General features: G+C 33.2%; 1 protein-coding gene across 2 annotated transcripts; it reads left to right on the forward strand.

Moving 5' to 3' along the window:
• The first annotated feature begins 8 nt into the window (after positions 1 to 8).
• LOC147911113 (uncharacterized) lies at positions 9 to 4,569 on the forward strand. 2 transcript variants are annotated; one of them, XR_015544756.1, is made up of 3 exons: positions 9 to 260; positions 3,556 to 3,763; positions 4,393 to 4,569. XR_015544756.1 is itself a non-coding variant. In XM_087405190.1 (2 exons), the coding sequence occupies exons 1-2, from the start codon at positions 9 to 11 to the stop codon at positions 3,622 to 3,624; spliced, it is 321 nt and encodes a 106-aa protein (XP_087261316.1). In that variant the 3' UTR covers positions 3,625 to 4,569. The 2 variants fall into 2 exon arrangements, 1 of the variants encoding a protein (XP_087261316.1); XM_087405190.1 differs by having other exon boundaries at positions 3,556 to 4,569.
• Positions 4,570 to 15,379: the final 10,810 nt, after the last annotated feature.

Genomic DNA, 15,379 nt, shown 5'->3' on the forward strand with positions numbered 1-15,379 from the left:
CGGTGGCGATGGCAGTGGTGGAGCCGGACAGACCGAGCAGACCGAGGAGACGAGGAGAAGAGGGCAACGACATTGCTCCGCATCTTTTGCGAGCTTCGACATATTCGACCGAAAACTACGCCACTGCCATCGACGCCACTGTCGTTTCGTCGGCATTCTTCGGATCCCTTCAAAATCGATCAATCGCAGCCCCGTCCCCGTTCCGGAGAGTTCTTCGTCACACGACGGCGTGCCTTCACGAACGTGTGATGTTAGATCACGTGAGTGCACGTCAGAGATACGACGGAAGGAAGGATCCTGTTACCTTATGATCCTTCATGAATCTCACTGAGCTTGCGTCCTACATTCCAGAGGAAAAACTTGCTTCCTCTAACGCATTGCATCGCGTTTCAGCTTTGAAGCTTACGTTGGTCTACATACAGTCGCACTTCAATTTCTCGATAACCATTCAACGTAAATTATCGTAAATTATCCGTCGAAGATTCTATGTTGGTCAGAAATTCCACTTTTCTCGCGAATTAATGTTACTTTTCGCTATCAATTTTAACTTTCCGAAAATTAGAGCAATTATCAAATTTATCGAACACCAGGTAACCATCATGTTAACGTTAGTTGGTGATTTTTGATCGTTGGTCTCTCGGACTCGGATAATTTCGAGTGAATTGTGTTCCACTTCTCACTCTTCTCATCATCATAGTTATTTCATCTTTTTTACATTTTACTTTCCTCTTCATTCTTTTCCGTTCTTTACTTCATTCAATATTTTTCCCATCAAGCGTACTTTTTGATTTCAAATACTTAGGTATAATCACGCTTTACGAATACAACATTGTTGCAGCTAACTTAGCTTGGTTAGCGTTGCTACTGTTCGCAATAAACTGTCCTCACAAGTAAAAAGAAAAGGAACGTTTTCCGTTTTCACGCATTGCGCTAAAAACTCGTGGTGCAGTTCCCTTGCCACGTTCTAAGAAGGATCGGGATCGCAAGATCGTCCACATAAGCGCGTTTATCTCGCGTCGTGCGAGAGGCAGGGCAGAGAATGGTTGATTCGATCTGATCTGAGGCGAGGTACAGATCAAGAAGCGAGAACGAAATACGAGTTGAAGCATGGTGCACTTAACTGCCCTAAAAGGCCGTACTTCTCTCTTTGCTATCTAGTCTTTGCTACCATCGTCTTTGAGAGCAGAATGCTGCAGAATGGCGAGATGTTCTGGACGTTTCTTACGTAAAGTATGATCACGTAACTCCAAATTTCAAGAAGAATTTCTGCACGGTTTCAAACATGACTAGTTTATCGTCATGTTTTCAGATCTTTACGAAAATGCTTGGTAAATATTGTAACAATCAGTGCGATTCATTTAACACCGCAAATGTTTTGTTGACAAATCAGAAGAAAGAATCTTAATGAATTGACCAATCAAAAAATATTTCAAAGTATTTGCAGCATAAAGTGAATCGCACCTAATGATATAATATATTTAGATTATTTAGAAGATGAAACGTGTATATGTATGACACAGTGAGCATATATTCATCTCAGAATTAGATTTCTGCTTTTCTAGTGTTTGTGATATCACTCAGAGAAAAACATAGTAGTGACAATGATAAAAATGAGAACTATATAAGTTTTATATGTAGAATTAATGTAAGTATATAATTGAGAAAGAACATCTTAATGTATATATAGGGGAATAAATTATTTCATTTCACTGTGAGACTCGCAACTATCAACATCGTTGTTCGTTTTCTAATTTTATTTTATCGACGTGTTATAACACACTCCAATTTTTATATTATATACACGTTTAAATGCTAATTACACATGGATTATTTGTTGTATCTACATACGTTGATTTCTGAGGTAATTCTTCACATCAATTTATTTTCCGTTTTTCATTATTTAACATATTACAACTAATATTATGTTCAAACTAATATTATATTCTTAATTTCTTGAGAACATCCAACTGGCCATGGGAAAATGTATGGGAGATTAGCCAACGGATCCACACACACACACACACACATTAATCATGAAATACAACTCGTGAAAATGTATTCGCTGAGGAAGGCTTGAATTTAGCCGAAACGTATATTATTGATTTGCTGAAATATATTATTGGACTATAATAATTTTAGTCACTGATTCCTAATTGCCCAATTTACTCATCATTTAATAAATTATTTCATAATTACAATAATTATAAAACAGTTTATTTAGCTAAGTATTAATTAACATTAATTCTACATATAAAACATAGTTGTTATCTTTGTGGTTGCCATCACTAATATGTTTTTTTCTCTAAGCGTAATTATGAAGCTATTTTACATATTATCTTGATCATTTATCGTTTTAAATATTAATGAAAGCATCAGCGTTCTTTCATCTATTTATTTTTCTCTTCATAATTCTGTTGATACCTACAGATCATTGATTCGAATCGTTGATCCTTCAAACGTGCTAGTAGCCACAGACCACGTCCGAGCACACGTGATGCGCATTTTCGTTCGCACGTCACGAAACAGGGTCGCAAGCCATTGTCTTGTTCTCTTGTATTGGCGAAGGTTCTTAACGCTCTCAGGTGCATATCAATGACCATGGTTAATCAAAAAGCAAGTTGTTCTATCACAGCCGATGTAGAAAATTACCTAATGCTGCGCGACGTGATGTATATTAATTGTGTACTTTAACAAGAACGAACAATTTCTGTGATTTGGAACAGAAATGCTTTAAATTTAAAATCGTGTCTCACTTCTTTTGTTCTAAATTATTTATGTTTGGAGGTAAAATAAATTAAATGATTATTTTGTAATTATTGATTTGTAATGCCGATCAATAATCATAAAATCTGCGAACATTGTATCAAGTCGACATAACTTGGCGAACAATCGCCGAACAATCAAGATATTCTTGATCTTTTCTTGCAGAAATGACAAATATATATTATCTTTTTTAACATCACGCAGAAACAATTTAATATCAAAAGATGTATGATTCATAAGCTATTATATAAGGTAACAACCTGGAGAAAAAATGGTTTATATATATAATTTATACGTAATTATATATAATTATACATAAAATTATATACAATTATATTATATATATATATTACATATATATATATAATTACATATATATAATAATTATAAAAATGTTATATATAACATTATATATATAACATTAATAACATTTATAATTTTATATATATAACATTTTTCCCGGGAAAATACGAACGAATCGACGAAAATATTAACATAGCATGTAAAAATATATAATAATTAGAAAATATTTATAATTATTTTATCATTTTATCATTTTATCATTATTTTACATGATATTTATTTGTCCATTTAATATGACATAATTATTATCTGATCAATGCTAGTTTAACAATCACATATAATCCTTAAGCTCCTTAACTTTTTAAGTGTTTGTTCAATTTGAAATAAATAATATAAGTAATATATATATTATTATCATAAATTTAAACGTTACTTCACAGTAAAGCATTTGACAATGAAGAACTCGATGGTGATACCGTTGAATTTCAGGTGCATATAGATACTTCACTTGCATGGTACCTTTGCCCTGGGGGTCGTGTGAGTACCTCTGAACTTTGAACGAGATTCAGTGGCGTCTCTCTTCCACAGACCTCGTGCTAACTTACGGCTACGTGCTTCCCATGCGACCGTACTCTTCGTTTTCAGGTCAAAAGTTCGAAAGTGGTGCATACGCTGTAGATACCACCGGCTGCCGTGAGTGAGTTCATGAAAAACCAGACACGAACGATTAGCAATAGTATTCACATCAATATTTAATATCGATATTCAAACAAATATCTATCAGCGTTGTATAAACGTTTGTTTAAACAATATTCATTTTATCTTTTAAATTTAATTTGTGGAAATTAAAAAATTTTTGTGTGTAAATACACATTAAATTTTTTTGGTGCAAATACACATTAATGGTACATTAAAAGAAAAAATTGGTTGAATAGCATTTTTAATTGGTTGCAGCAGTCAATTAAAAATACTATGCCATATTTTACCATCTAATTTGCTGCAGCAGCCTCTTTTCTTTCGTATCAAAACTTTTTGTAAGTATATGAATATGTATCATTAAATAGTAAATGATTTGATATTTTATCAATTTTGCGATCCTGGGAATAAAAATTCTAAAATGTCTGAATTAATATCTCGCGAAGGTCTATTGGTTTTTCTGTAACAATAGCTTACAAAAGATCGATGAAATATGCTATAAATACATCTCTTGTGTGAAAGTATTAATGTCATCATTACTGATGATCTATTTGAATTATTTTAGATATTAATATGTTTGTACACGATTTGCATTTACTCGATTTTTCAGCAAGTTTCTATTTTCTATAGGCCACAGGTGGATCGTCGGAACGATAATATGCATCATATCGAGTATACGGATATTGCGATTATTGGTGCAGATCAACGAGGTTCTGCGCAAAAAGCGAAGACAAAAAGAAAGCGACAGAGAGATAGATAGAGAAAGAGAAAGAGAGAGAGAGAGAGAGAGAGAGAGAGAGAGAGAGAGAGAGAGAAAAGAAAAAAGTTGAAATTACTCGGAAGATCTTGAAAAAAAGAATGAGGCATCAAGACTGCATCGTGTGTTACTCGTTATAAGTTTCATATGAAATAAAAGATTATTGCAAAAATAAAGACAATTGTGAGGTACGAGGGTCGTTTGAAAAGTTTTGAGTCTCAACATGAAGATGGTATTATACTCGTCAAAATTATTCTGGTACTACAATCGTACATGGTTTGTAAGATACCTGCGAAAATTGTAGCCATTTTGGACGCTCAGTTGTTGTTTGAGAGTTATTCGTGCTAGTCGATGTCAGTATTTTTGTAAAAATGGAAAAAATTCAGATAAAATGGAATATCGACGATCGCTATAACAAAAATTTACGAATTGCGGTTCAAATTAATTAACTATCCACCATATTAACCAGATCTGATCCTCATCGACTTTTTCCTGTTTCCCAGACTTAAAATTAATTTGGAGGATATAGATTTTCATCAAACGAAAATACTGATCGACTGGCACAAATGACTCTCAAACAACAACTGCCATCTTCATGTTGAGGCTCAAAATTTTTCAAACGACCCTAGTATTTATATCGGGGAGCAATTTTTTTCATCTTATAAACACTTATAAAAACAATTTTATAATTACGTATGAAAAAAACCTTGAAATAGCCTTGTAATTTTGTCTATACAAACAGTTCATCATGTAACAAATTTAAAAGTATACATATGTTTTACATTGTGAGACTTATTAATTGTTTTAATCTCATATAAATATTTTAATCTAGTTTACAATCAAAATTAGTATTTAGAAATAATCGGAAATTAATATATGTTACATATGCTATGCAATTGGCATTACTTGGTTTATGTTAAAGTGCATAAATAGTATTACACAAAGTACGATAAATCGCGCGTTTCCTAAATATAATATGACAATGATTTTGCCTTACACAATTTGTAATTCTCTGTTTCTCTATTTCTACGTAAATAAGCGTTTCTCTAACATTACTAGTAATATCGTGTGAAATTAATGATATTTTGAAATTGAAATTTATATATATATTTCATATACTTGCAGTAATTACAGCTGAAACGTAATTATTAAAATTTATGAGTGATTTTGATCTATCCTGTGGTTAAATAAGGCTTGTAAATAAATTTATTATTCTAAAATCTCGTGCTCTAACAAGTTTAGACGGACTGAATATGAGATTAATTGGATGCATTACATTTTACAAGAAGCTTACAAACAAAAAACTATAGAACTAACAACATCTGCTATTCGTTGTGAAAAGATCTTCCTAACTCTACATCCCTCTCCTCCGACTCTTCTCACCAATTTTGAATGAAATTTTATCGAAACCTTCTCCTTCAAATCTGTCACTGCCTCTGATCTCTTCTCTCTATCATCAAGAATATACATAAAACCTCACCTTCGCTAATCCTTTTGACTTTTCAGGTTTCGTAAGTTACTACTTTATCTTTCCCTATATCTCGATCCTTTCTTTTATATTCTCAATCACTCTTTGTCAATCATTAGCACTTTTCCTCTTCTAGAAACAATCTGTAGTTATTCTAATTTCTAAACATCGCAATCCTTCTTTTTTCTTTTTCATCCTATTTCTATTCTTCCTTTCTTATCTAAGCTGCTTGAGTGGATTTGCTTTAGGCAGTTGAATGAATTTTTCAGGAACACCAAGGCTATTCCTGGTGTCAATCCGGATTTCGCAGTCAATGTAGCATCATCGAGCTTCTTCATTTGTCAGATGTTTATGTTGGTTTCGACTCTGTTTTTGACATTGTTATAATAGTCGCTCTCGAAGGTATTTAACACAGCCACTCGATTTTTTCTCGCTTCATTCTCTTGGTTTATCTTTTCCCTATTCCTAATGAGTTCTTTCCTCACAAATCGTTCCTAGAGAATTCTGCTGTATAATGCTTTCTTCACTTTCTCTCCTTCCCGTGATGGTTTATCTGGAGTATCAAGGTTCCATCCTTGAGCCATTATTATTCACGGCGTTTACTACTGATCTCGCTTCTATACCACTTATATCTAAACTCTATATGTATGCCATTGACGTAGTTCTTTTTCATTCTATTCATTTATCTGAAGCCTCCACTTCTACGCCTATAAACTATAACGTCCACTCCGGAATGGGTTTCTCTCTCTCTCTCTCTCTCTCTCTCTCTCTCTCTCTCTCTCTCTTTCTCTCTCTCTCATCAAATATTGTACATCTGAATCCCTCCAGATCTTCCCTACTTATCGCAGGCTCCTTATTATTGTCTTGTCTTTCTTCTTTCAACATCTGTATTAACTCTGTGCTAATTCCTCGTTTCTCTACCATAAAAATATTCATTTTGATTTCTCGTCGTCATTTAATGATCACGTTATTACCAAGTGTTGAACAATTTTCTTCGCCTTCGCCTTCTATATCCCTTTTGTTACATTCTTTTAACCTCATAGAAACTCCTTGTATCACAACTTCGTATAATTTCCTTATTTGATTATGCTGATATAGTTTATATTCCGGCTTTGATTCAACTTCAGCATATTCAGCGTATGCAGAATTTCTGTCTTCGATTTTCTTATAATATCCGCAAATATGATCACATTTCTCCATTTTATCAAAGCTCTGGTTGATTGAAAATCCAACGTTTTATTCTCTATTTATGTTGTCTTATTTACCGCTCTAACACTGCTCTTTATCTATGTAATCTTATTCACTATAACTTCGACTTCCATTCCAGTTTCAGCGTTACCACAAATCCTTATCCTTTCATTTTCGTCGCTCCGCCAAATTCAGAGCTTCGTTCTTCTATATATCAACTAAATATTGGGTCATCTAAAAAGTATCCGCGGTTTTTTGTCACTAGATGTGTTGACCATCAACACCATCTAGTGACAAAAAACCGCGGATACTTTTTAGATGATCCAATATATATGCTATCTTTCTTTATCCGTTTTTCTTCTCCTTATTTTCTTTTTCGACAGGCAAAATTTTGTCATCAAAGTGGCTAATTTTTTATCATCAAATCAAATTGTTAATTTGTGACTTGTACTTTTTCTGCAATTTTATTGTTACGAACATTTTATTTTATATTTTCAAATTATATTAAAAATATTTGATACGTAATTCATGTGCCATATATTTATCTTGTCAAACTTCAAAATATCTATCTTATTTATCTACTAGAATTGTTCTAGTAGACTTAGTAACAGCAGTTCATTACCGATGCCTCACTTTTTGTGTATTTAGTTATTTCTACATTTTTAATATAAATATAAACGTAATTCTAAAATGTAATTCTAATATACACAATAAATTAAATTGAATTAAATTTTACTGCTCATAAAAATACAAATAATTTTACAATTATCAATGAATTAATAAATATAAAAATGTGTGATACATTCAAAAACTTGTTTGAAATTCTTGCTGTATATACTCTTACAAATTCTTTCAAATTCATATTTTAATAATTCATATTAATAATTTAATAATTAATATAAGACACATCACCCTATCAACAAATATAGAAAGTATTAAAAAAAATCATTTAGTATTTATGTGGTAGACAGTACAGAGTAAAAAAGCATTACCGAACATAAGTCGAAAGTTTAACAATTTCTGAGATATAAACGATTTTATATGTAGTTATCATAATTTGCATTATTGTCTCCTCTACTTGTTGCATATAACGTAAAAAGATCGAAATTGAGATAAGTAGCACTGATAGCCTCTTTGGGAAAACTAGAATCAATGAGGTGATCTCCCATAATACCCATCTAATCGAAATGGCTGATTAATGTCAACAATTTACCGATTCCCGGTGAAACCTTTCATTATAAAGCGTGTATGGAAAAAATTGAATCAGAGCATTTAGAACACAGTTTGTAAAAATTGTAAATACTGAGGTAAATTTTCACGTCGCATATAACACGTAGAAGCCAATCAGTCAGCTATGATACTAACATACAAATAATAACCAATAAATAATAATTAAACAATAAAAATATTTAATTATTAAAGACTCCTTTACTTAACAATTAGTAATAATAACAATACGAGAAGGAGCTATAGGAGTGTGCTCTGTACAATACCAAGATGTTGACGATACTCATTGCATCTCTGCAATTAATCGGTTTTTTCTACGATATTCGCGGAAGATTATATGTAATTATTATTATACTAATGATGGCTCAAAGTGGAGCCGAAACGTATTTGTGATTAAATTGTTAAAATTTGCGCAATTAAGTTCTAGCGCTGACTCTTATAGTCCTTCTCGTATTGTTATTATTACTAACATACAAAATTGTTTATACCTTAGAAATGGTTGAGTTTTCAATCTATATTCAGTAAGACTTTTTTATTCAGTATGTATACTATCTAAAATACAAATGCTGAAATAAATCTCAGATGACCATATTAAAAGTCAAAATATCTGTTTGACTTTTGTAAATTTTGACTATTTTATTAGCAAAAGACACCTAGCTCGGCTCAAATAACCCTGATTTATTTTTATTTGAATTTTTATATTTATATTGAGCCTGATTTTATGTATTAAACAAATCTCAATTATATTATTCGCGGGAGAACTATCGATTTTATGTAAATTATGCTTTTTTTATTTACAATAGATGCTACTTGAAATAAATTGGCTTTCACAGAAGTTCCCACATTTTGCGTTTATCATGACGTGTATGGTGGGGATGAAGGAGATCAAAGATCCTCGTCATACACAAGATCCACTTTCCATATGAAGTATTCAGTGGGCATCGTCTCTTGATTCGAGTGGGTAAAATGCAGTCTCCATTTCCGGGTAGAGTTGAATTAGCTTCAAGACGGCCAAGATAGCCCGTTACCTAAGAGGACGAGGAAGAAAAGAATAAATTGACACCATCACGTCGAGTGGTAGCTATTATTTGTTCAGCTCATGACTTCGCGCGCTGCTTATTACTCAGCTAAGCATTAACTTCGCGATTGTCCGTATCGTTGTTGTGTAGCTATGTGGAAAAAAAAAGGAACAACGACTTTTCTATACGCAAGAATACAGACGAAACTTCGCACCACGCCCTGACATTGCTCAAGACGTAGCCGTCTCGGTATTATGAGAGGAGCCATTCTGGCGCACGTACGCAGTGATTATACGTGTCGGAATCCCAGTTGGCAAACGACTACTGTAACCCAGGTAATGGTGCTAAATAAATTAGTACTTGAAAGACCTACACGTATTTTGGATAGAGTCAACATACGTGTCGCTAGTTCATCACAGGTTTTTCGGCGTGTTTTACTTTTTACGTGTATGTGCTTCTCTCCTATTTCGCGAACATAACAAGCAACTTCTGCTACGTCTGTGAGAGGTAGTGCGGGACACACATAAATCATTGCTCGAGCGGAACTAATGAGTACGCGGAACATTGTGTTCCGCCCATGATTAAATACGAGTACATAAATAATCATATCCCGAGTTTGGAATCGGACGTGACTACAATGACTTATGTGTTACTCGATCGAAGAGTAAGCACATAAGTTTGATTTATGTCATTCGTAGACGTCATGGATGAGCAAAAGTTCTGGTGAGAAAAAGATCATTGGGGTGCGATGAGTATCTGGAAGTGAGCCGACGAGATCTCGGCTCGAATAAGAAGGGAAGATAATTATACATATGAGCGCAAACGATCTCACCATGCGCTCGCACGTGCCGGCTGTCTACCGTCCATCTATTCATGGTCATACCTATCTACTAAGTAGTTGAAGTGCGGTAGGTAATAGCGTGACAGCTAGTAAGACGGATGTTGAGCGGTAGCACGTGCGCTTGTTCGAGAGCGCCATCCTCAATAGCTGGTCACTTATAGGCGTAGTGGTATATCCGGCGCAACGCGAACGCGTCATTAATTAGGTTCAGTGAGCATTGCGGAGGCTTTAACGGTATACCAGAGAGACATGTTGCCATTAACACGAACACCTCGAACGATTCAACGTCAGTCGTATAGGCTGATCGTAACGAGGACCCGACCCTGTATGCTATTCTACGGAGTCTCTGCTTTTCATGAGAGAGAGAGAGAGAGAGAGAAAGAGAGAAAGAGACGTCTCTCTGGAACGCGAACCACGGTAAATATAGGCGCAGTCACGGCACAAATGTAGTAAAAATCGCCGGATACTTGTCTGACATAACAGTAAAAGATTAGTTTACTTACGCGAGCGATCAATCGACACGAGCACTGCTGGAATTTTTCATGAAAGGCCGTATGAACATTAATGGAATTCTGAGACTGAGTCAAACTAAAATGGAAATTTATTCCTCTTTTAACTGGACAGCGTATGACGATATAAATAATCTTTGCATTGTTTCTAAATATGAAGTAAAAAGTTACCGAGATGATATTTTGCTATACGTCTGATACCGATCCGGACTTGCATTTCTTGCGTCGAGTACAAGATAGCAGAATCACGTAGTTTCTTGGAGAGACCACTTGTTCCTCATTCTTGCAAGCGTGACGCTCGCACCTGCCAACTAGTCGAACCTGATTAAGCTCTATCTTGTGTGTCGTATGAACGGTGTATGTTTCATAGGTTTTAGTCTACTCGCCTTTTAGGCCTCTCTTTTGCGCCATAGGCCGATTTCTTCGACTACAATCAAAGATACCTCGTGCTCTTTCATCTTTTTCGTATTATCAAAGAATTAAGTCGCGTATATTTTCTGATAGAATTTAAGGTAAGATGGCCCACAGAAGTTCCATCACATATATGGAACACGGTCAGAGTACTCAAGTAACATTAGCGTTGTACGAGATTTCCGTGAAGGTGTACTTTTTGTTCTCTCCATTCTAAACCATCTCAGTCGAGATTTTTAGAGGGATTTCGCACGATTCGCACAGCGATACGACGGTCGAGATTCTCTTTCTGGCCGCTGGAGATAAATGCGAAAGATTTTTTTCGCCGACGTAAAATGGTCATTCTACACACACATTTTCTCTCTTTCTTTTTGTTATTACTTTCTATTTACTTTATTTGAATCAAATTTAGTTAAAACAGAAAGCGATTTTATAGAAGGATTTTTCAACATTAAAAAAAAATAATTTTTAAAACAGTGTTACCGACGCTAAAATAAAATTCTGCCTCCAAAAAATTATATGACATCAGTGGCTTCGAATATATATATGATATTAGTTATTACATAAAAAAATATTACAAATCAACTTATATAAAAAATATTACAAATCAACTTATAAAAGCGAGAGTTGACAAACGATAAAACGTGATTCAGAAATTTTGTCGATTCTACGCAATCTCGATGATTGTTCATACTAACTTCATTAGGTAATTAACCGCACCGCGCGCTCAGTTTGACTTGATTAGATCTGTCTCGTTCCGATGCGGCGACGTAACGAACGTGACAAAAAGAACAATCTCTATACACGCAAATTAAGCAAGCAAATTAAAAATGCACTTTAATCGAGTATGGAAGCTCTTATTGTAATTTCACAAAGTAAGAGACGATCTCTCAGATTTTACGATTTCATTGATTTTAATCATTAATTTTAGTCATTACACTTTTTCATAAAATATTGCTTCAATACATTTACAATATAATTTACTCGGAAATTTAATTCTATTACGAACATCGTCGTTTACTATATCTTTTGTCGAATCTTATTAATAAAATAATAAATGGTATGAAAAAGTTAATGGAGAATACACTACAAGTATTAAAATTGAAAAGTGTATGGAGGTTACCATATATCACAAAAAATGCCACACGAAATAACTGACACTTAAATTTAATTTTAAAATTCACTGCATGTGTTTGCTATAAAAGTTATTTTTAAGGTTTCATCTAATTAATTCTTACCGTAGTCATTTTCACCGAGGAAAAAGGAATAGCGTGATCCATATATTGTAGAGAATTTTTGTTGTGAATCCGATTATTTCCTGTCTTTCGTTAACAGACCGGTGAATCTTTAAAAGCGTAACGTGCTGACGTTAATAGACATTTTATTTTAATAGAAAGGACAGCTATTGTTAATTATAAAGCATTCCAATAGAAGCAACGTGATTTACCTTTTTTATCGTAATTTTCAATATACACATACGAATATAACGAATATACAAATAGACAGAGAATGTTAAATTAAACATGAATAAACAATATTACACATAATAAAAGGTTTGGTTAAATAAGTAAAGAATATAAACGGAACACTTGGGATTTGTAAGTGCAGCCTGACGTTACTGCAGTGGACCGTAGATGTTACCAAGGGCAACATTTTACTTGGAAGCGACAGCGAGCGAAAAAGGCGCATTGCACCTCGGGAGTATACCTGCCCTTTTGCGATAAGAGTTTAGAATGTACGATGCGTGTCGTCCACGTTGAATCGCGAGACTTGACTGTAAAATGACTAGACGCGTGAAATCTTGTGTTTTCAAGCAGAAAAATTATGAAATTATCGTTCCATATTAAAAAGAAGAAAATAAAATCCAGAAAAATGAAAAAAGTAATAAAAAGAAAAGTAATAAAATCTTTATTTTCTTATTTGTATTCTTGATTTTGCGGAATTAAACAGAAATTCAAATCTTGTTAATTTTATCTTTTACATTTGTATGCATAGTTTGGATTACTAATGAAAAGGTCAATATATTATATACGCGTATTTAAACAGAGATACTGAATATAACACATTATATCGATTCATTCATGATAAATTTTTAATCATAAATGATCATTTACGCGAGAATTTTTTCTAACATCTTTCAATACAATTAAACGTAATTGATAACTTTAATTATACATACATGTGTATATAAATTTATTTTGTATTTTCTATATCTTTCATTAGTAAGTTGCAATTATTAATTTCTTCAGTATATAAATAATAGAAATTTTGAGAATTCTTGACATTTCCGTTTTCCCATTTTAATTTTTACTTTTAATTAATTCTACGCACATATTACATTGGCGGATTCGAAAATTATATTAACAAAAAAAATAGTATAATGAAATCTCGGTTTTATGTACTTAAGAGTTCCTTCAATTAAAAAATATTTTTGAAATATTAGAATTGTGCCCTGATAGTAATTTAGGGTCAAATTGGCAACAAACTCGATTAGATTTTGACTACAAAATCATGGTCATCTGTGTCCGCATTTGACTATAGATTTGTCGATAAAGCCTGCTGAGAGATTATGCCAGCAGATTGGTGGCAGAAATCGAGCGGAGTTTGCTCGAATCAGGTTCTGCTCTCAATCTGCTCTCAATCTGCCATCAGGTTATGCAGGACTTTGTTCGGTTTCTGTTACCAATCTGCTGGCAAAGCATGTCTAACAAGCTTTGTCACATTTCTGATAGCAATTTGCTGACAACAATTTATTGACACTGTCAGATAATATAAATTCTGTGTTAATTTGTTGTTTTTCTGCAATCAAAAATTGGTCGCAAGCTCTGTTCAAAATCTGTCTTCGCAGGTTTCACTATAATCAGGGTGATTAAGCATTTGAGAAATATTAATACACACTTTTGGGTTATTCGAGTCCTGTGCATTTCTTTTCTTTGAAATAAGAACACCTGGTCAAATACCGGTCTCTTTTCTATTCCTAAAAAAAGTTTAGCATCTAAAGAACAAGTTTTGTGCATTGCCGGCCTCAATTCGTGCATATCCTTTAACTAGAATAACTCCGAAGTTTACCTCTGGGTCACAAATGACTCATCGTGTGTACATTTTTTGTAACTAAAAAAATTTTTATTTTTTTTTCATTTTCAACAAATTCTTATTTATATCGCGGGAATATTTTGCGAATTATTAAAAAAAGAATTTTGTTCTAGAACAATACATTGATTTTTGGCATCCTTGTGTTAAATGTTGTCTGTAATATTATAAAAAACATTTTCCTAATAAATTAAAAGTTTTTCTAACACAATAGCAATAATAAAATCTATTGCTTAAAATATAAATGCAACATATCTTTAATTTATAACCATTCATGCATATTAAAAAAACATTTTCAAATTATTAAATAACTGAATTTTTTGAACAGCTGATGCTAGAAATATTTTTTCTTCTGTAATTTGGAACGTCAACTTTAAAATATTAAAATAATACTTTCTAAAGTTGTCAAAATATACATAAAAATCGCTTAATAATTTTTATATACTTTTGTAAAAGTGATGAAAATTAATTCAGAACACGAAATATCCAACATGTATAATAAGGGTGCCAAAAAAACCAAGATACTAAGGATTAAAAATAAATATAACATAAATATTTTTGCTACAAATATTTAAAAAAAAAAGATACCCGAGGCTGAGGGTATTATTAATTTTCATGGCCGCCTCCCCTCGTGGATCCGCTATGATATATCAAAAAGTTAGAACTCCTTTTTTATAAACATTAATCTTTTTACCTGAACCAAATTAAATCCTATTTATTATTTTTGTTATTTCCGTGCGATCGAGCATTTACCGTCCAGTTGATCACATATATCGCTCATTACGTTCGATTTTAGCAAATGTACTGGCAGCGCCGCGTGACGCAAACTCTTTGAACTATATATTCTAGGTTTGCTGCTTGTTTCACGAGATGGCGTTTCCTCATCGGTATGCTACGATTGTCACTTCTTTGAAACAAGTGCGCCAATTCTTTGTCATTCTGAGTTATTTTTCATTTTCGATTGTGGTTTGTACGTGTTTTGCCTAGTTTCGTCGCGTCTCACATTGTTTCGCGTTTATTTTGCAAAAAGTCGATATTATGTTTAAAATTGATTATTTATGTAGAGCCGATTCGCAAATATATCTCAAGTGTAAATTGTCAGCGGAC

This window comes from Acromyrmex echinatior, chromosome 1 (assembly GCF_024713525.1).
Source record: "Acromyrmex echinatior isolate Ae372 chromosome 1, ASM2471352v2, whole genome shotgun sequence".
Classification (NCBI taxonomy): domain Eukaryota; kingdom Metazoa; phylum Arthropoda; class Insecta; order Hymenoptera; family Formicidae; genus Acromyrmex; species Acromyrmex echinatior.